Genomic DNA, 21135 nt, shown 5'->3' with positions numbered 1-21135 from the left:
CAGAACTTGATATCTTAAGTGGTGAGGCATGTGTATTAATGCCAGGTGAAATCTGGCGGTTGAATGTTTGTTTTAAATTTCTCTTTAATCACTCTTTCAGTCTTACCTTTGAAGCACAGGGAAGTACATTTTCTGGTTTGTGCCTCAGATGACATGGAAAAAGATATTCCACCTACAGTACTGGAATATCATTTATAGATGTATAAATTCATAAAGCTATGCCTCCAACAGTTTGCCTTCATGGAACTATCCCAATTTACATCAACTGAGACTTTGACTCATGGTTTAAAAAAAAAAAAAAGATTTGAGGCAATTCTTTTATTAGAAAGTATTAGAAAGCCCCAGTATTTCAGTTCCAGCTCTTTCAGAATATATGGAAGAATATATATCCAGCCTTTGTGCAGAAAAGAACCAACAAGATTTGGATATTTGGTTACTAAATCAGTATTGAACTAGCTTTTGCTTAGACATGGCTCAACAGAAATTTTAAGCCACATCACAGAATGAACAAGTAGCTTCCTAAACAGAGCAGGGAGGACAGGGAGAAGCTGAATATACAAATCTTTGAGAAAATATTTAAAGAAATAATGATAAAAAGGGGTAAACTTTGGAGGGGTACAAGCACACTTGGATTTACATAAGTTCTGCTTTCCTGCTACAGATGTTCTGCTAACTAGAGCAGAGATGTTCAGAGACCACATACTGGCTGTAAAATCCTACGGCTGAGATTAATTAAATGTCTGCTGCTCCTCATACAAACTAGACTCCAGAGTTTTTCAGACCTTCTAGTCTTCTGGAAGAACAGCTGCAGAATACATCATGTGCATATCTTTTACTCCTAAAATGTATTTTTATAACAAGTGTCATTTTTTTTAAAGGAAAGTTTAACATTTTGCCCTTCCTCTGATTATCTTGCTGCTGTTCAGGAAAAAAAAAAAGAAAAAAAAAAGAGATGACGGTTTGATACTTACTATAACAACACCTGATACTTCCTGCAGAACACGGCCTCCACCCAACATGTGTTTTAAACAGAATTCATAGTAGGTTCAGTGGTCACAATTATTCATGTGTGTTATGGTTTATGTGAGTTCATTTCTTGCATCAGTTGTAGGAAAGAGATAGATCCCCTTCTTTTCCATTCTCTAGGTCAACACCTAGGAAATACAATTTATCATTCATGTCTTTGTTTTCTCCTGACAGGACAATATCATAGCTTCTTTCTAACTGTGAACAAACCCCTCTTCTGGATCCTGCTATGAAGGCAAGTGATGCTTTTCTATTATGTGATATATTTTTATGTATGATTAATCTTACGGAAATCTCATGTTTTTTCCCTTTCCCCATAAGCAGATACCCTAACAATTTGATTTCTAGCCCGGCCGCAGGAAGTTTCCTATTTTAATTTGATACAGTAACCAAAATTTCACATTTTTCTTGTGTTATTTAAACTGTGCCCAACCCAACTTTAAAGCAATACCCCTTAAGGCAGCTTCCTTAGCTTCCTTATAGAAAAATGAAGTTGATGTCAAACATCAAATTTTCAGTCTGCTAGAACTGTTATATGCTTGATACATTACTTACACATGCCACTTATAAAAACACAAACCCCAAGCCAAAGGCGTCTCCTTCGCTCCCCACATGGCTGTAGTTGAAGAAGATGTCATTGACCATAAAGAAGCAAGTAAAACATTTGGCCTTAAAGCTGCAGTGCTTTACACCAAATAGACATTTCTTACTAAGACACAACTATTTTAAGCTCATGATTTTATTATAACTGAAGGCACTTGTACTCTAAAACTAGCCAATTACGTCAACTGCAGCTAGTGGCCATATATGACAGTGGCTTCTCAGCGGCACAAGGTACAGCCTCCCTTATGCTATTCAGGAGCTTACACACTGAGGAACACCGGTCTGTGTCTTTTCACTGGAAAAATGTCTTTTAATTGTTTGAGTTTTCTAAAGTAGGCACTGATTGACCCTTATATAAATAATTTAGGGCCTGCGATAATCTTGGACTTGAATCATTAGAAATGCCAGCCCTATATGGTCCAGAAATGAGCGTGTGCAGCCACAGCAGGCTTCCCGCTACTGCCTTCCCCACAAGCACCACAAAGAGGATGGGGCATCCAGCCCGGGCTCCAGAAGCAGTCAGTTCCCGGAGTATCTGTAAGAGTGGCGGGAAGCGTACGTGCACAACGGTGATGTTGGCTTGTTTATCAACTACAAACCTATTTCAGTATCAGTAAGCAAGAGTTAGAGTCACTCAGAACTATTATCAGGCTCATCTCTATCTGAATTTGTTTTCAAGAGCATTTAAGCCACTTAGAGACACTGTCCTAATGAGACACTACTGTTGACAAAGTAAGTCGCTGTCCTCGGGTAGGGATCAGAGGCTATACAGTTTATTCCAAATGCCAATGTGTCTAAGTCCTTTCCAAAACACTGAGCAAAAGCATTCATCTTTAAAAGTTATCTGCAAAATGTCTTATGATGAGTATTTTATTTAATAACGAGCACTTTAGAAATAAATGTCTTCAGTGGTTTTAATTCATCACCATAGGAAGCCTTTAAAACTGGTAGACTCAAACATTATAATCATAATGTTTGGACCATTAAAACTGCTGACAAGATCAATGAATTGAACCCACAGTGAATTTTAAAAGCTGAAAAAACATCACTGTGTATCTGATAAAGATTTCAAAACCCTCCTGTGACAAATGAGCTTGCTTCTGCTGATATGCTCATTAAAAATGTCCCATAATGTTAGCCTGATTCTCAACAGAGACAAAGCTGTCCCATATTATGAAGTATGTTGCTACAGGTAGATGCTCAGATTGGGACTTATCAAAACCTGGGTCCCATTCCCAGAAAAAAAGGCCTTCGTTGATCATAGTCTTATCAAATGTTGTGTATTTGATATTACTTCAGTATAGCTACATAAATATACCAAACAGGCTATCTTCTTGGGTTTGATTTCATCTTCTTGGCCCTACAGTTTTAAATAAATAATAATATAAATAATAATAATAATAAATAAATAATAGATAATAAACTAATATCTCCCCTAATAATCCATATCTCCCCTGTGCAATTACATGGAAATGTCAGACATTCTTAAAAACTAGAATAGCAAAGCCTAAACAGAAAGTAATCTTCAAGACAGAAGAGTTAAGCACATGGTGAAAGACTGAATGTGTTGCATAGGAATTCCGTATTAGGCATGGATTAACTATCAGGATGTAGACAAATACAGCACCTGTTGATACCTTAAATTCACGGTTCTCCATTCCTAGTGATATGACTGAGAATCAAAAAAGGGGCAACATCAGACAGGACCCTTCCCTAAGGCAATTTGAGGGAGATAAGGTCAAAATGATTAACAGCTTTAACTGTTAACAAAATGATTAACAGGTCACTATTTCACTGCCCTCTTGTTCACAAGTGGGTTTACAATGCTCCTCAGAAAAAATATCTCACGTGGCTAAAACACTATCTTTTCGGGAATCACTGGCTATCAAGGCTGTTACTTGGAGGATCCTAAATCTTTTCATGGATAAATACAAAGGGAGAAATATAGCCTTAATGAAAGCAGCTTGCAGCTCCATTAGACTCAAGAGGCCTGGGTCTTTTTACATCAGGATTGAATTTGGCATAAAGTGTACAAAACCTATGTTGTGCCTTAAAGGTAATCGAGGATTTGTGGCTCTGCATCTTTCAGTCGGGAAAGGTCAGCTCTGTGATTTCCAGGTCAGAACTGTTTGACAAGGATTTAGTGCCATCCACAACTTGGGACATGCTAACAGGCTTTCCTGTTTAAAGGGAATGCTGTAACTGTAAAAAGGGGCTAAGAGGGCAAAAGTGGGAGGAAAAAAGAAAATGACTTAAAAGTGGTTTATCTTTCAGCTTCAAGATTCTCAGAATAGAAACATAACTGACCTATCTTTCCATTATTACACTACCAAGTTATTGTAGCTTTGAAACATAAATAGGAAAGACTTCACAATCTATAGGGAAGTCTATGCAGGACAATTTGTACCTTCCTGGAAAACCTAGATCCTTGTGTGGTGAAACAGGGCATTGTGGAAGCTTATCCAACTTTTCCTGCTGGGAAACCAAAGACAACAAATTAGACAAGCAGTGAGAACCATCATTTAATAACTGCAATCGCTTTTCATATTTTTCTTTTTCCCGTGCTGGATGGTTGGAATGATGCTATAGCATGGGGAGAACATTACACTGGCCTCTTGTGTGCCATATTCCTCTTCAAGGACAAACTAACAACTTTTTTTTTTTTTTTTTTTATGGGAGTTTCTGAGCTTGTTATCCAAGCTGCATTCCTTTTCCCAGATCTCATCTTTAGCACATCTCCCAGAGGTATCTGAGAGTTTAGACCCAGACATGCATGTGAATCTATGGGCCTGGTCAGGCCTCATTGAAGTCAATAAAGAGCTTTTTGGTGATGAATAGATGTCCACTTGGCTCAGCTGAGAAGTAAAAGCTGTTCTAGAAAAAGTGGGGGAAAAAAATCTTTCTTTCATGAAAATATGCCTTATTCTTCTCTCACTTTCTTCTTTTTTTTATATAAGTAGTTAAAAATAACGGGGAAAATGTGCACATTTGAAAAATGTTGAGTAGTCCTGGAACACAGTACCAAGGTTTTAGGGTGCCTTTTCTGATATAGGACTCTTAATTTTGAAATTTACTGTCTTCAGTCAATAACTTTTGGTGATAGTAAAATACTGAAAAGTAGAAAAAAGAAGTATTGGGACTTTGAGAACTGAACTTTCATTTGCAGGTATCACAGTTTCCGGAAAAATGGAAAAAAAAAAAAAAAAAAGAACACCTGTGAAAGTTTGGTGCATTAAATCTTCCACACTATAACCTCAGGCTGATCTAATTTAAGAGTGGGCAGATGCTAACATAATCATTTACCTGGCAATATTAATTTTTGGAAAAGAGCGTGGCATTAGTTAACCTGTTCATTACAGAACTGTTGGGCTCTCGAGGCTGCCTCTGGAAGTTGAGCGGTAACAGGTCACCTTTGCGTAGCGCGGTGTAACGGCCGGACCAACAGTCACATCGCAGGTGTGCGTGTAAATCCCTCGGAGAGCCCAGTGGGGCCGTGATGCTGTTCCCAGGCTGGGGTGAAGACTGCACTGCACGTCCTTTCCCAAGCAAAAAGCACCTGCCCGAGGGGAACTGAAGGGCGCCTGGAAAACACACGGAATGCAGCAGCACTTTTTGCTTCCGAGCTCCAGAGTTTGGCTCAGTGTGAGAAGAGGCACCTGGGCTGCACCAACGTTGGGTCCCCCTGGGAGGGGACTCCCTGGGGTGCCGTGGTGCCCCCGGGCCCGGAGCGGCAGATCCCCTCTGCGCACCGCGGGCAGGGACATGGGGCGGGTGGTGGATCAGCCCTTCGTGGTGCCCTTGCTGAGCCCGCAGAGGACGAGGGGACGCAGCACGGGTCAGGACGCGGCGAGGGGGGGGAAGGTCTCCGCATGTGAAGCCGCTCGGGAGGAGGAGGGAGAGGAGGGGGGGTCGAAGCAAGCGTTAACTCTTCCCCGCCCTCCCTCCTCATGGGCATCTGGGGGAGGAAGGGAAGAAAAGTGCAGCCCGTCCCGACGGGGTGACCGCCGCAGGGCACGGTGCTGCTCCGGCGCGGGGGGAAGCCCCGGCCGCTTCCTCGCTGCGGCAGCGAGGGCACAAAAGCCGCCTCTCCCGCCGAAAACTGCAAAAGGAGCAGCGGCGGCGGCGGGCAGGAGAGAGCGGGCGCTTGGCAGGGCTGAGGTAAGCGCGGCTCGGCCGTCCCCGGCCGCCGGTGACCCGGCGCGCACCGGGTGACACTGCGGCTTTAAGCGATTCAAAGGAAATCTTGTGTTTCTCATGCACAAACACTTTCTGCCGGTCTCTCTCCCCTCCTTCCTCCCTCTCTTTCTCCCTCTTGCCTCCCTCTGCCTCGCTCCCTCTCTCCGTTTCTCCACCCCCCTCAGCCCCCCCTCCCTCTCTTTCCCCCTCCCTTCAAGTTTCTCTCTCTGTCTGATTAAATGAGAAGGAAGTGTGGGAGTGGTGGTTTTGAAGCTCTCCCTTTAAGAGGCAGCCTGCAGTGACGAATTGTTGAAATTGCCATTGCAGGATGGCATTCCGCTATAAATTCATTGTTCCACCTCCTCTCATCTTCACATTTCTCTCCCTTCTCCTCTTGTTCACATCGACGGACTGGGGATAACAACAACAACAACAACAGAAAAGATAACGGGAGGGGACTTTTACAAAAATCCGGGACGTTTTCCGCTTCGTTTTTTCTTTTTTTTTTCTTTTTTTTTCTTTTTTTTTTTTTTAATCTCACCGGAGAAGAGTGAGGCGCTTTTTTTTTTTTTTTTTGAATTTCTTCTCTCTCCTTCTCCTCCTTCTCTTCAAAACTAAAGGGGGCTAAGGAAGGAAAGGGAGCCACCGGAGCCCGAGAAAGTGCCGAGTCGCGGCAGAGCTACCCCTGCCCCTGCTGCTGACGGGGATGACCCAGTGACTACTGCAGAGAAGTGGACGAGGAGCGGGAAGCCCTCAAACTTCTCTGTCTGCCGGCTCCGAGCCGCCTCTCCTCCTTTGCCTCTCCCCCCCCGCTCACCTTTGCCTCCCCGGCAGCAGTGATTTGGGAATTCCGCTCCTCTCTCTCTCCTTCCATGTACGCCCGGCTCTTCCCTGCAGAGAAACACAAAGTTCACACGCGAGCTGCTTTTGTTGACATTTTTGTCTCTCCCACTCACACTTGACTCAACCTCGGGAGGCAGAACTTTTTTTTCCTTTTTTCCTTTTTTCTCCTTTTTTTTTCTTTTTTTTTTTTTCCCTCTTTCCCTCCCTCCCCCCCTCTCCCCTTCCCCTGCTGCACCGGCTATCTCCACCCCCCCCCCATCACCACCACCAGCATCATCGCCCTCCCCACCGCGACCTGCCCCTCACGGCAGGGCAGTCATGCTCCTCGCGCTGCTCTCGCTGCTGCTGCTGGCCGCCGAGCTGCACCTCGCCCTGGCCCAGCCGCCCGCTCCGACGGCACCTGCCCACGACGAAGCTCCGCCGCCCCCCGGCGCGCCGCGGTCCGGCCCTGCCCCCGGGCCGCCCCGCCGCCCCCCCGGGGACAGCGGCGTCGTGCGGCGCCTCGACCCGACCTACGCGGGGGGCGGCAGGGCGGGCTACGTGCTCTACGCCGGCGGGCAGCGCTTCCTCCTCGACCTGGAGCGCGACGCGGCGGCGGCGGCGGGCATGGACGGGGCGGGCGCCCCGGCGGGCTGCTACTACCGCGGCACGGTGGACGGCAGCGCCCGCTCGCTGGCCCTCTTCAACCTGTGCGGCGGCCTCGACGGCTACTTCGCCGTGCGCCGCGCCCGCTACACGGTGCGCCCGGCGCGGCCCGGCCGCGCCGCCCCGGGCCCGCCGCGCATCTACGGCCAGGGCCCGGCCCGCGGCCCGCACCTCTTCCGCCGGCAGCGCTTCAGCTTCGAGACGCTGCCCGCGCGGCCCAGCTGCGGCACCCGCGACCCGCCGCGCGCCCCGACGGCCGCCGCGGCGCTGCGGGACGCGCCGCCCGCGCGGCGGCGGCGGCCGCGCTCGGTGTCGCGGGCCCGGCAGGTGGAGCTGCTGCTGGTGGCCGACGCCTCCATGGCGCGGCAGTACGGCAAGGGGCTGCAGCACTACCTGCTCACGCTGGCCACCATCGCCTCCCGCCTCTACGCCCACGCGAGCCTCGAGAACCACGTGCGGCTTGCTGTCGTGAAGGTGGTAGTGCTCAGCGACAAGGACAAGGGCCTCGAGGTCACCCGCAACGCCGCAGCCACCCTCAAGAGCTTCTGCAAGTGGCAGCACCAGCACAACCGCCTCGATGACGACCATGACGAACACTACGATGCCGCCATCCTCTTCACCCGTGAGGTAGGTCCAGGTTGGCGCCCCTCACCACCAAGAGACCCCTGGATCGGGGTTGTGCCCAAAGCCGTGTCGCGGCTGTCCCGGCAGCGCTCTGGCTTGCTGAGTCCCGCAAGTGCCTGCGCCAGCAGGGGACTCAGTGAGCCCAGTGGTGCCTTTGCTTTTACCCCCTTGACCCTCCCTCCGTTGGGTTGCTGTGCATCTGTTGGATGAACCCCTTCCCGTGCCCTTGCTGGGGACAGATGTGGGTTGAGCGCCTCGTAAGCTGTGTCATTCCTGCCTTTCCTCACTGGTGTCTCCACAAGGTGACCCCCAGCATGGGCCCACGGTCTTCCCAACGGCTGCCGTGCTGGGCTCTCTGCCAGCACCGCGTGGTGGTGTTAATTTGTCTGATGTAGACACATCGCCACGAGGGACTGGGCCGAGACCGCCTCTCTTATCTCCATCCGAGAGATGATGTTGTTTCCTTTCCCAGGGAGCTGCTTCACAGGCAGCCCGTTTCCCCCTGGGGATGGGGTCCGCACCAAGAGCTGATAGGGCTGAGTTAATCCCCCATACGTGCTGCGAGCAAAGACACTTTAAGAGAGCGTGCGACTTTCCTGCCAAGTCTGTTGACATGCTCTTCCCAGCACAAAAGAATAGCTTCGCTACACTGGAAGCCGGCAGCGCTTGTGGTTCGGGGCTAGGACGCAAATGTAAACCGCAGGTAAACAGAGCCGTGCAAGTCTGGTGCGTCAGGCGCTGGGAAGGGGACGCAGCCTCTCTCTTGTTCCTCGAGTGAAAAATGGGCATCCTGAGCAGCTGCAGACCTGACCCTGCCAGTCCTGCCCATGCAGAGCTGCGCGTCCCTGCCTACCCTGCTGTTAATTATTTGCCTTGCCAAAGGTCGTTAAGGGACATTGCCGTAGCAGACATGTGGCAGAGTTTATGCAATGAGGTTCTTCTGTAAGAATATCCTTTCGGCGGTTTGGGTCTGGTGTTTTTTTTTATTTTTTTTTCTTCCCCCAAGTACGAAAAAAATAACTGCATGACTTTCCGTTAGTTTGAGCTCTCCTGCTTTTCTACATCGTAGGAGGCTGCCAAAAAGGATGCTTTGGATGGTTTGTGGAAGGAGTTGCTCCAGAAGGGGGGGAGCTCCTGGCCTGCTTTTATGGCTGTAAATAGTTGAAACATTAGGTTCTGTGTCAGTCAGGCATCACTTGTGCAGCAGAGGAGTCTTTTTTTAGCAGTTTAAAACCCATTGGTCAAAATTGCAAGCTTCCATTTTTTTATCATTGTAAGCTAGATGAAAGCGGGCTACCTAGGCTGGGTCAGAACGCTCTTCCTTTTTGCTATAAACAGTCCTTTTAATGGGTTATTAGTTAAGCTTCAGCCAGAATCCATCACTTTCATTAAAGAGTGTGTATTTCTGCCAGTATTCCCATTTATTTCCATGGGGTTCATTATGATTCAGAGACTCTTAGGGGGTGGCAGACTGTGAATCTTAACATTAATTATTAAGAACAAGTGTAATGCATAGCTATGTAACAACACTTGAAAGTTAGCTTTGGCTAAGATACAATGCGATTTTGAAGCAGACTTGCTTTAATTCTTTGCATGGATGCCCTTGCACCAGAGTAAGTACAATAATCAGCAATCTGCTTTCAGAGATTCCCAAGTACTGCTTCATATGTGTGTAGACTTACTTTGCTTGTGCGTGAGCAAAATTAACAAAGTGTCACTGTTACTGTGGTCTCATTTCACTCTTAAGATACCAATGTTGTTAGTATAGTCACTTAACAACATAAATGCTTATATTTTGCAAGCATAGGTTTCATTTTGTTTGGTTAATATCTTAAAATGCTTAACTCTTATATTCAGTCATCAGACAGCATGATTTAGTATAACTTAATCTACCTCAATGTTGTATGTTGTGTGGAGAAGCATGCTATTTGGCCTTGTATTTCTAACTCATTGGGGCGGCCTGAGAGAGATGTTTGACTCAGTAAGCACAAGACTTTGTAGTTTCTTACTGCATTCACGGCTGTTCTTCCTAGGGAGTATGTGTGAATCCACATCTTTCTATATGCTTACCCTCAAAATGTCAAAATGAGTCTATTGCCACATATCAGAATATAAATATTAAAGTGGTCAAAGAATGAAAAAGGATCAGAGGTGCTTCACGTAGAAAACAGTCCCATTTTGAGCTACAGAGAGATTTTTTCCAGTTTAGCTTTTCAATGAGAGTAGCAGCGACTGGCAGGAGAATCCAACTTTTACAACTGTGTTTTGAATGTATGAAGTTCGTTGCTTAGCTACTAGACGCTAAGCCATGGCTCCCTCCGTGTTTTGATGGGCTCTGAATACCGTCAAGCTAATTTTTGTACATCCAGATGTCTTTTTCTAAATGGCTTGTTTTTCAGGCATGGAGTTAAAATGTGAGGTACATTTTCCATCTTTGTTTACTAACTGAGGCCACCTTGAACTCTGCGTCTCTGCGTCAACAGAATAATATTTGCAAATCGTTTCTCAGCCGAACACGTGTTCAGCTGCATGTAACTGTTTATGTGTAGTTAGAATCTAAATTATGCATGCCTGTTGACATACAGGTCTCTAATATAATAATTATCTTCATTCTGGAGCAACATTTACTTGGATCTTATTTTTGACACTGAAAGATAAATGAATAAGCACTGATAGACTGAATACACTGACAGCTCTCTTTTGCTATAAAATTAGAACCAGCAGTTCAAAATGTCACCATCGTCCATCATATTACAAATATTTCCCATGCAAAAAGATTTTTTTTGGTCTGTATGTCATTTGATAAGGACTTTAAAGCCATCATGCTGCAGAACAAAAAGTAAATAATGAATAAATAAAGACGTGTTTGGTTTGGGATGATGCAGATGAAGTGTTTTTAAACTATTTCAACATGGATTCCCACTACGTATTGCTATCAGTGATGACAAGGTCCGTGTAACTGTATTCATTCATTATTTGTAGTGAACTGTAATGTATTCTGCAACTACAAGGAAAAATGCAGTAACTTGTCAGCATTATTACTTGCATAAAACCTGCAAAAGGCACAGAAGTTCTATGTCCCCAAATATTGCAGAAACTCAGTTGGGTTACATGATGAGTATTTTAAATTCTCAATATCTGATGAGGAGAAATATATTTTCACAGTGATCCTGAGCTGTTATTTTTACCCACTATGATCAGTAACAAGTTTGACAGAGGACTGGATTGTCACTACCAAAATATCACTGAAAGTGTTTTGTTTTAATAAATCCTGTAAGAGCTCCCATATAGGTGGGTTTGTCTTAATGGCCTCAGAGCATACAGGAATCCTCTGCAGTTCTTGTTTCAGTTTTTGTATTGTACTTGGCAATAGTTATAAACTGTTAGGCCATGTGCATCCTCAGTATGTCTAACACAGACCTGAACATGGTCAAGCAAAGAGTTAGGTAATCTGGCGGCCAAGTGAGTCCTCCTTGCTGTGTGTGACGGGAAGGAATAAGAAGAGCTTGAGGACCACCTTTCCCTTGGAGACTAACTCTCTTTGTTCTCAATGTTGGTAAAGTCAACAGAAAATTTACAGTGTGGTCCATTTCAAGGTTTTTGATTGTGAACAGTTCTCTGAAGCTGGAAACAAGCTATTTTCTGCCCTAAGATTTTTTACTGATGCAAAAAAATGTATGACGGATTAACTGCCACAGTGAAAACATCCGTTATATATAAATTGCAAACTGTGCTTGAACTCAAGCTGTTCTTTTCTGAGGTCTAACCTTCCCTGTAATTATCCTGTAGAATTCACCCAATCTCTTTCATTAGCGACCCTTAGTTAAATTTCAATGTCTCTAAAAGCATTTGGACAAAACCCAGTTCTCTCCCTATCTTTTCTCTCCATTTTTGGAGTATATGAAATTTAAAATGGTTATTTCTGCCAGCAGATACAGGCAGCAAAAACAAGAAAAAATGCTTTCCTAAGTGCTTGTTAGTACTTGTGATTATTAGCAATAGTAGCATCATGCCTGGATCTAACCAAAAAGTTCACATTAGAGCCAAAGGCCACTGTCCTGCCTGTTTCTACAGTAATTATATGGATCTTGTGTATGTAATTTAGTTTAGCTGTCCATATGACACTGCTGTTGAAATTGAACAGCAACCTTTGGATTATCTCAGCTCAATAGATGATAATTTCATTGAAGAGAGCACATGCCTTCTTTGGCTCTGGTTCCTTCATTTCCTTTTCTTTGTTTTCCTTCCTAATATTATCATATCATGCCAATTATTATCCTATATTAGTAAAATAGGTCAGTGTCCCAACTGCCAGTAGAACATTTTTTTCAGTAATATTATTACTCTGATAAAGTTATAATGTGATGTCCCTTCTACTTTTGTAGCTTTTTCATTAATCTTATTGCAACTCTAAAACCTTTAGAAGATGTTCCTTGGGGATCCCCTTGGGGATGGGGGAAAAAAAAAGTGGCACTTTATTTGTGTGGGAGAACTAGCATGGTCCATAAGAACCTAGGGAGATGGTGTGGAGTTTCTCCAGAAAAGAATTACAGGTTAGGCAAGTTACATGTTTTTCGTTGTCTGTTGTCTCAGTCGGCCTGTCTGGAATCCTTCTTCGCTTTACAATGATGGTCAGGCCCTCTCCCTGGTGCCCTGATCTGGACATCCCTATGAGCAAACCCACCAGCATTTCAGAAGCATAGCAGGCTCCTTCCAGGGCACTGTTCCACCAGGTGGGATCTTATGGTCACTCTTTAAGTTTCATGCTCTCAGTTGAAGGATAAAACAGTTCATTCCCTAATTACTTTGTACAATTAGCCCTATCTACCTTTTTTTTGGATGTTTATTGCAGTTTTGTATTCTTTTTGCCTTCCATACAGAAGGCACTCGGTGCAATACCAGTAATCCTTTCTTTTCAGATGAACTGTGGTCCTGCTGTCTTCTTTTTATGAACACTTTTCTCAAAATGCACCATTTAGTGTTTCTGAAAAGTGAATATACTTTCACCTACTTTCTGCAGTTGTGCACAGGATGCTGGATTTGTAGATCCCAAATACTACGTGACTGCACCCTCATTTTATATATCTGCGGTTGAAACACTTGCGCAGGAAGTCGGAAAGTCGTATTAATTCCTTCCTCAGCTTGAAGGATTTCAAATCCGTATCGCTCACCTCCCCAGAGAGGTCCTTAACCAGGAGGCTGGAAGCTGTTCCAGGTGTTAAGGAAACTTTCCACTGCTCCGACTGAAGCTGTGTCACTATTTAGCAAGTAATTCAAGATTCATTTGGTGAGAAAGAGAGAAATCATGGCCTGAAACTGCTATTGGAGTACCCCGCTTAAAGCAAGAAGGCCTGTGCTCCCCGAGCATAGGAAGAAGTCTGTTACTGTAATTTTCCAAAGGACTGTTCAGTGTGAAATACAGAAGCAGCTGGAGGAATGGGAACCAAAAATGAAGTCTCCTCACCAAGCGTCGCAAGCAGTAGCTGCAGTCTGGTTCATGGAAACCTTGGCATGCAGGCAGCAGCAGGAGCCTCAAGACCCTTCAGACCTTTTCCATGGATCTAACCTGGTAGTTAGGATGCTCTTGTACAGATCATGCTTCCAAGTGCCCTCATCCACTACATGAACTTGAAGCTGTTTCGCTGTCTTGCTGGGCAAAGGCTTTAGCTGCTGGACCCTTGTGAAGAAACCAGAAGCAAACAAGCACACGGAGATGAAACAGGTGTTAGCTGTGCTTTGAGAGGAGGCCGTGTACAACCATGTCCGCTCTCCTAAGTTTCTTTTAGATGTGATCTGAGAATACCCTTTGGTTTGCCATCCCTTGTGGCCCAGAGGCTGAGGAAGTCTCATATATTGGGACCCTCATGAGGCTTTAGTATAAGCTAAGTGCTCAGCAATGTAAAGCAGTGGCCCTTTGGTCCCCGTAAGGTCAAACACTTCAAGCCCTGTGAAGGATACGTAACTCAGAGATTAGAGCACATGTGAGCCAATTGCTTACTGCTTCCATTCCACCCTAACTGTCCCTGCTGGTGCTCAAATCCTGTTTTGAATGCAGGGCACAGGCTCTGGTCTAATATCAGGTTTCACTGAGCAGTTTATTCTTGTTTCTAAGCCGACTGCACAAATTCAAAGAATTTCAGGTAAAATAAATTAACCACTTCAGTAGGGAACCACGACAGTTATCTTCATTTGCTACAGTGCCACGTATATATGGCAAGTGGCCAGCTGTTCTTGATGTACTTAAGAATGCCAAGAAAACTTGGACTTGAATAAGCTGTCTAATTAACTACCAGTCTTATGATGTACGGCTCGTTTTCCCTAAGTCACTCCTTTGCCAAAGCTTAAGGCATCTATTGTCTCCTGTGTAGCAAACACATTTCCTTTTCATTCTTCTATTTTGAAACTACTGTAATCTAGATCAAAGGCCAGACTCTGCATTCCTACTTTGGAAATATTGAGAAACGCTTATTCTTAGATGCTTCTACTGCTATTTGGAGACAATTAAATGAGATCTGAAAAAATGATTAACTCTTTAAATGGAAGCTATACCCCATGGTGAAATATTTGTTGGAAACCAATTTTAACTGTCGTGTGAGCCCCTGCTTTCTTAGTGCATCTGCTGGAGTTTTAAAAAATAGAAGAGATCCACATGGATTTATTAGATGGCAACACTACACCAGGACCTGTTATTAAGCAAGAAGTGATTTTCAAGGACAATAAAAACTTTTAATGTACTCCCAGAAACTTTGCTTCACAGGAGTCTGAGATTGCTTTCCAAGACTACTCAGGTTATTGATGCTGATAGCAAACTGCCTATGGCCCGTAAGGCTGCAGGAAGTATAAGTCAAAACTTATACTGGAATTTTAGCCCAAAGATTTTAGCCAGTGAAAGTGAAAACAGATTTGGTTTTTGGTAGCATTGTTCAAAATCACACTGCTGGGAAAGACCATATAACCAGGGAATAGTCAGTTAAGAAGGAAAATGCCTGGAAGCAACATTTCCAATATTTGTCTCAGAGATGTCACTTGATATGCTTAAATTATCCTATAATGATCCTATAAATAAAAAGTGATCCTATAAATAGAAATATATTGAGCTCAAATTATGTAGAGGGATGAGAGAAAAAAAGAGAGTAAATGAGACTATGAGCTGAGAACGTAATGGAGCAGAGTCTGTAACGATCTGCCTAAGTGAGTATTGATAATGCCAACGTTCACTTAAAAGATGCATCCTCGTGCCATCACAGAACACTGAAGTCTGCAGAGAAAACCAGGCGGCTCTGTGCACACTCTCTTTTCAAAACTTAGCCAGCCTGTTGCCTGTTACCATTTGCCCTCTCCATCGCTGGAGGAGTAGAGCCAGCCTGAAGGAAAGGCACTGCCCACTGCTCTTGGTGAACATGTGATTTTTTCCTCTCCTGCCCCTTGCATGAGTCCCACCTTCTTCTCGCCATCCGAGTACAACTATAGTCTACCTGCCCAGGGGTGTCGGAGGAACTGGGGAACTTTGCAGATAAGCAGTTTTCAAAAACACTCCAGCTTTGGGATTTTGTTGTAGAGACCAGTAAGTAATATTTCCCCTTCAGAAATTCATTTAATCTGACCTGAAGTTCAGTTATGCCTAAAGAACGGCTTAAAAAAACGGAGTAAATCTTTGTTCTATCTCAAATCAACTGTTAGGCAAGTAAGAGTTGCTACCTGGAAAGCTTATAGTAAGATACTGAACTGTTTAGAGATATGTCATATTTCAGGAAATTATGATAACAACGAAATGATTTGATGAAGTAACTGAAATTCTGAATAAAACAGGGCATGTAGGGTGATGTAGTATCTGTAACATATAAAATGAAAAGTAACAAAACATTCCTATATCCTTTATTTCTTGGCTATATACATTATACAGACAGCTATACAGACTTGTATGAATAGCTGTCTTTTCATGTCTGATGCAAGTGGTGTAATCCTGTCTCTGTGCATAGCTTTTAGAATTTTGAGAGCAGCATTAATAACAAGCCAAGATCCATGAACGGCTGATTACTATTACCATCCCTGTCAAAATTTGCAGACTCACAATTGCAAGCAGAATTGACTCTAACAGAAGTTTATGCAGTTGCTTGCTTAGAAAGATGATACAATTTTTATTATTCTCGTGTCATCAAATCAAGGCAATTGTAATGAGACCCAGCTGTGTTTGTGTAAATGCTGGTTCTGATACTGCCATGGGTTCTTCTATGTAGATGGAATTAAGCCGTGCACTGGTCTAAGGCTAGCATGTTTTGAGATAATTGTGCCCATCCTGGGAGTAGTACTGATGCGAATGTGTAAGTAAAAATGACACCTGAGATATGAAAGTAGCCCAAATGGCTCAGAATCTGCATGCAGAGAAAAGGCCCGAATTAATGTATTTTATATCATGCTTGCCTCTATCTGCATGACAGCAATTTGGACCTCCCCCAATAACCTGCTTTCTTTCTGATTTATGTGCTTTTTGGTACTACTGTAAGAATTGCAGTTTAACAGCTAGTGAGGATCCAGTTAAAGTTACACTGGTCAACTTCCCATGTAGTTTACTTCTTTAGAAGATGAATTGTACCACCATAAGAAATATTTATATTGGTATTATGATCCTGTGGGTTTTTTTGTGTTATTACTTGACTATTCTGCTATAGGTAAACTACTTAAAATTACTTTACGTAAAATGTACTCTTAGTTTCAAATGGCCTGATTCAGAAGTGATGCTTTAAGGGCTATTTGGATATGAACCTAAGCAAATGTAACAGGAATTTATGTATTGCCTCCTCCTTGTAGAGTATGCCCAGATGAATAGACACTATAGTACCATAACCTTGCTTAGCGCCTATTCCAACATTGGTCCAGAGATGTTAGAAATGATAATAATTATATTTTCCTATACAAAACTTGAAATAAATTATGTCCCTTAAAAAAAATGAAAAGGAGCTTCCATACCATGTACCTTTTGATAACCCAAAGAGAGACAGTGACAAATCCTGGAGCAAAGTCTTGATATCCTATTAGGATATCAAGAATGGGAACTAAAAGGGTTGGAGAGGGCTCTGCAATAAAATTCCCTTCATATTATGTGTATTTCCAGGGTGGAAGCTTTTTTGTTTGTTTTTGTTGTTGTTGTTGTTTTTATATTTTGTTTGTTTAACCCAAGAATTATACCTGTAAAACATGGGAATTGAAATATTTTTTAGTCTCATCTTTTGTCCACTGGTATTCCAGGATTTAAATCTTGGCATTAACTAAACTTACAGAACAAAGTTCCCAGACACCTCTACACCTGGAAGGCAGAAGCACTGATCCTGAAATTCTTGTTCTTTTTATGTAGTACTGCTATATTATTTCTTTATTTTGGCTCGAAATGTCCTTTTGCTTCATCTTGAAAAAATATCCATTTAGAATTTTATCTGTTGTGTAAAGAGATGTTCTGCATCTGTGAACTCAGTGTGTTTATTTTCAACTTCAGTGGAATTTGAATCCATACATTTTCAGGTTTGTCTTAATTTAAAATTGCCATGAGTGCGTCAGTGAACATTTTTTACCAGGAGACTCACTCAGGCTATCTGTTATTGAGATGGATTAGTTGTCATGAAAGAAATCCTAATAGGAGATCTGAAGGGAAGGGAGCCTTAACAATGCGTTGAAGTTATCTTTGAGGGGGAAAAGGCAATCCTCAGAGAGATCGTTTTGATAAGGACATTTGATAATACTGGTCTGTCTTGGAAATGACATTTTCATTCAACTACAGTGAAATGTTTAGGGATGTTCTAGGTAGGCATGATATCTTCTTTTCTCTCTCAACCAAAAAAAAAATATATGTGCGTGTACTGTCAGTTGTAACTACTATTCTTCTGTCTTCTTTGGGAGAAACTGGTTATTAAAACACAGTCTGTCTGACCAGCGCTGCTCTTTTTTATTTTTTCTTTCTTTATTGCTTGTGTCCTGGAATGGAAAAAAAAAAAATCAAAACCCTGATGTTACCTGCGTGGTTTTCAGGGATGCTCCGTGCCTACTGATAGAGAGTGTGTAGTCCGTTGCAGTTGTAATGTTCGGAATCAAGGGCCTTCCCATGCTCTGCCTTATCTCTGTCTCCGAAGCAACCTTTGAAAATTGCTTAAGTACCTGTTGGGTTGGGCAATACACTATTAGTCATTGCACTGCTTTACAGGTGCGGCGTGAAGTTTTACTACGTAACAATCTCACTTCTTTAGGAGCAATTGTAAGATTAGTCTTTCAAAAGAGAGGTAATATTCTGGTTAGAGGACTCTGAAGCTTTCTCTCTGTGCCTTGCTTCCTCTCCTGTAAGTAGAGAGAATCTCTCTTCTATCGTCTATGAAGAAATGTTTCTACTGCATGTATATTTAATATACACAGTGCAGTGTGTGCACTGCAGAAATACAAATCTAAATAATAATTAATTACAAGTTCTATCCAGATCCTATTAAAGTGAAAATGAGAAGACTCCTGCAGACTCTAGCAGAGGTGAGATTGTGTTATCATACATTTAAACTGCACTGAGATCTTTAGATGGAAGCTAGTATTGCTGGGTTTGTTTTTTTTTTTTCCCCCCCGTTCTGCAGTTTGCAAAGGGCTGGTAACTAACTTGTTGTTACCTGCGGGTATTAAATATTTATTTTAATGATTTTTTTTTCCTTTCCTGGGCAGGATTTATGTGGGCATCATTCATGTGATACTCTGGGAATGGCAGACGTTGGGACCATATGCTCTCCTGAGCGCAGCTGTGCAGTGATTGAAGATGACGGCCTCCATGCAGCTTTTACAGTGGCTCACGAAATTGGTATGCAGTGCCTTTTCTGTTCCCTTGCCAAATCAAACACTTGTAACAGCTGCATTAGTAACCAAAATACTTCACAATTAATTCCAGATTTCCCCTGGTCCAGATACTCACTTGGGGATTAAGGCTGTATACATATGCACTTCAGGGTTAACTAATAAGGGATCAGAAGGCAAGTGAAGGTGCACAGTAGGTGTTTCCTTTCTGACAGTGTCATTTTTAAGCAGTAGTTGAAGTGAAAATTCAAAGGCTGCTGCTACTGTCCAGAAATGTCAATATGTCTCCCTGTTGGGAAAGCGTATAGACTGTCCATTATAATGAACATACATTTAGTTCATATACAGTGGAAAATAACTCATCTTCTTGAATGACTTGCATGGTCTGTTGTTTCAAAACGTTTCCTTGGGATGGGGATGATATATTCCATGCAGTGAAGTGTTTTGTGGAGAAAGCAGTATTCAGATCTTTTCCATAAATGCTCTGAAATTCTAACTTTATAGTAAAACATGGCACTAGTGTGAATTCCAGAGCCAAATAAACAGTTTTTAGGTAATAAAGGTTTTATCAGAAGAGCTATTTAACGTTGTGTCATGTTCAGCCTTAGTGTACAGTAATTTTCTGTAGAAGCCTTGCATGTCCTCTGCGGAAGGATTTGAGACAGAATTAGTGATAGATGAAAGCTTTTTTTCTGGGATGTTGCCTCTGCCATGATATAGTTCTGCAGAGAGGCTGCCGCCATCTTAGTTGTTTTTAATTTACTAGTATTTCAGGAGCATTTCTTCACAAGAAGTATATATGAAAGCTATTCAGTTTGGTGAGTGAATAGCAATTTAAAAGTGGAAAACCATCTCTTTTTTTTTATAAAATTCTTGGAAGGAAATAACAAGGAAAGGGGCACTTTCAGAGAGAGCCAACTTTTGAATTGCCTTGTACCTCATGCCAAACCAAAGTAAAGTTTGCTTTGGGAGTATCATTGCAGTAGTTAAGTTTTCAAGTGGCTAACAGGTAGAGCCCCAGAGTTCTGTGCTGTCTATATACCTGTCTCAGCAATCAGAGATCACCAAAGCTGAAAAAGCAGCTAGCATTAGTGTTCAGTGATCTGAACTCTACTTCTTTTACATTGCTACAAAGAAAAGGAATCTGGTGATTGGAGGCGTCATTTGCTGGAGGAGTCACCCGAAAGTTTCTTAATAAGCAAGATACTTTGGTAATAAGAGAAAGCCACCTGAAATCCCTAATTCAGAGTGTTTGGAGCTAAGTGGAGCAATGAGTTGAATATAACAACATAATATAAGCTTAGTGGGATCAACGCTCTGAAGCTAATGACCCATCACAAACCTGCCCTTGAATTGGGGCAAATTGACTGGCAAACTTAGCCTGTCATTCAAAGGCCAGTCTACTGGACAGACTGCTTGTATCTTCTTATCTCCAGAAGTGGTATGTATTGCTGAAGGTTAGTGGACATCAGTGAGGTTGGATGAGGGACCTTCTCATGATGCTGATGGTGATGTATCTGTTGTGTGATGAGATTGTTAATGTAACTCAACTTCTGTTTTAACAGCTGTAAATACCTCTTTGAATATATTGAATATGAAAGGGCACCAATAAGATCAATAAAGATAGGGATGAGCAGAAAGTAGGCATATTATTATCTTAAGCTTCACACAAAGAAAATGTAAATACAAGCGAATTATTTTTAGTGATCTCGAAGCACATTTTTGAAGAAGAGCCAGTTTCGTACCTAGAAGTTTACAGGAATCCATAAAAGCTATAATTTTCATTATAAAAAAAGTCAAGAATTGAAACAGTTGGATAAATAAGTACCCTAATGGACAAAAAAACTCTAATTTGAGGTTGTTTAAAATAACATCTTTTTTTTTTCCTTCACCGTAAGATTTTAAGAAAGAGGGGGTGTCAAGTCACAGAATGATCTTTGTGTGTGTGGCCCAAAGTCAGAGAAGTTGAGAAGAAAACATAGCTAAAATTGCTTATTTTGAGTACTTACATTAAATTAAAGGTCAAAAACGGATGAAAAATAAGTGTGGCATGGATACCCTTTAGTTAAGCACTTTGGGGAAAGCCTTGCTTTATTTTGATTGGAGACCAGATTTCTTCCTACAATCCTGGAGTCTTAAAAGTCCCTGCTGTCCTGTGGGTAGGGTGCAGCTTTCATTTTAGAGCAACTGAAATTCACCTTGCAGAGCAGGAAATGCCCTGCAGGCACAGGGGCCTCTAAGGGCTATAAACCTAGCTGCCACTTTCTATCTGTAGGATGAGTAAGGGGAGCCACTAAGCAAACTGGAGTCACTGTCTACAGCTTTTTAAATAGCCCTATCCTGTGTGGCCCTATAGTAGATGAAGCATCATTAGCATGGACTTGATCCAAGAATGGTTGTGTG

The 21135-nt window shown here is 42.9% G+C and overlaps 1 protein-coding gene across 1 annotated transcript in view; it reads left to right on the top strand.

Annotated features, from left to right (window-relative positions):
- The first annotated feature begins 6945 nt into the window (after nucleotides 1–6945).
- ADAMTS5 (ADAM metallopeptidase with thrombospondin type 1 motif 5) overlaps nucleotides 6946–21135 on the top strand; it is a 39805-nt gene continuing 25615 nt past the window's right edge. Inside the window, exons 1-2 of the mRNA XM_010215509.2 lie at nucleotides 6946–7920; nucleotides 18607–18739. Coding sequence (XP_010213811.2) covers nucleotides 6967–7920; nucleotides 18607–18739 — 1087 coding nt within the window. The 5' untranslated portion in view covers nucleotides 6946–6966. The remainder of the gene's footprint in view (nucleotides 7921–18606; nucleotides 18740–21135) is intronic.

The sequence above is a fragment of the Tinamus guttatus genome, unplaced genomic scaffold, assembly GCF_059628265.1.
Source record: "Tinamus guttatus ecotype Peru unplaced genomic scaffold, ASM5962826v1 Tinamus_guttatus_pri_ptg000347l, whole genome shotgun sequence".
NCBI classification, from domain to species: domain Eukaryota; kingdom Metazoa; phylum Chordata; class Aves; order Tinamiformes; family Tinamidae; genus Tinamus; species Tinamus guttatus.
This window is presented reverse-complemented; position numbering and strand designations above follow the sequence as displayed.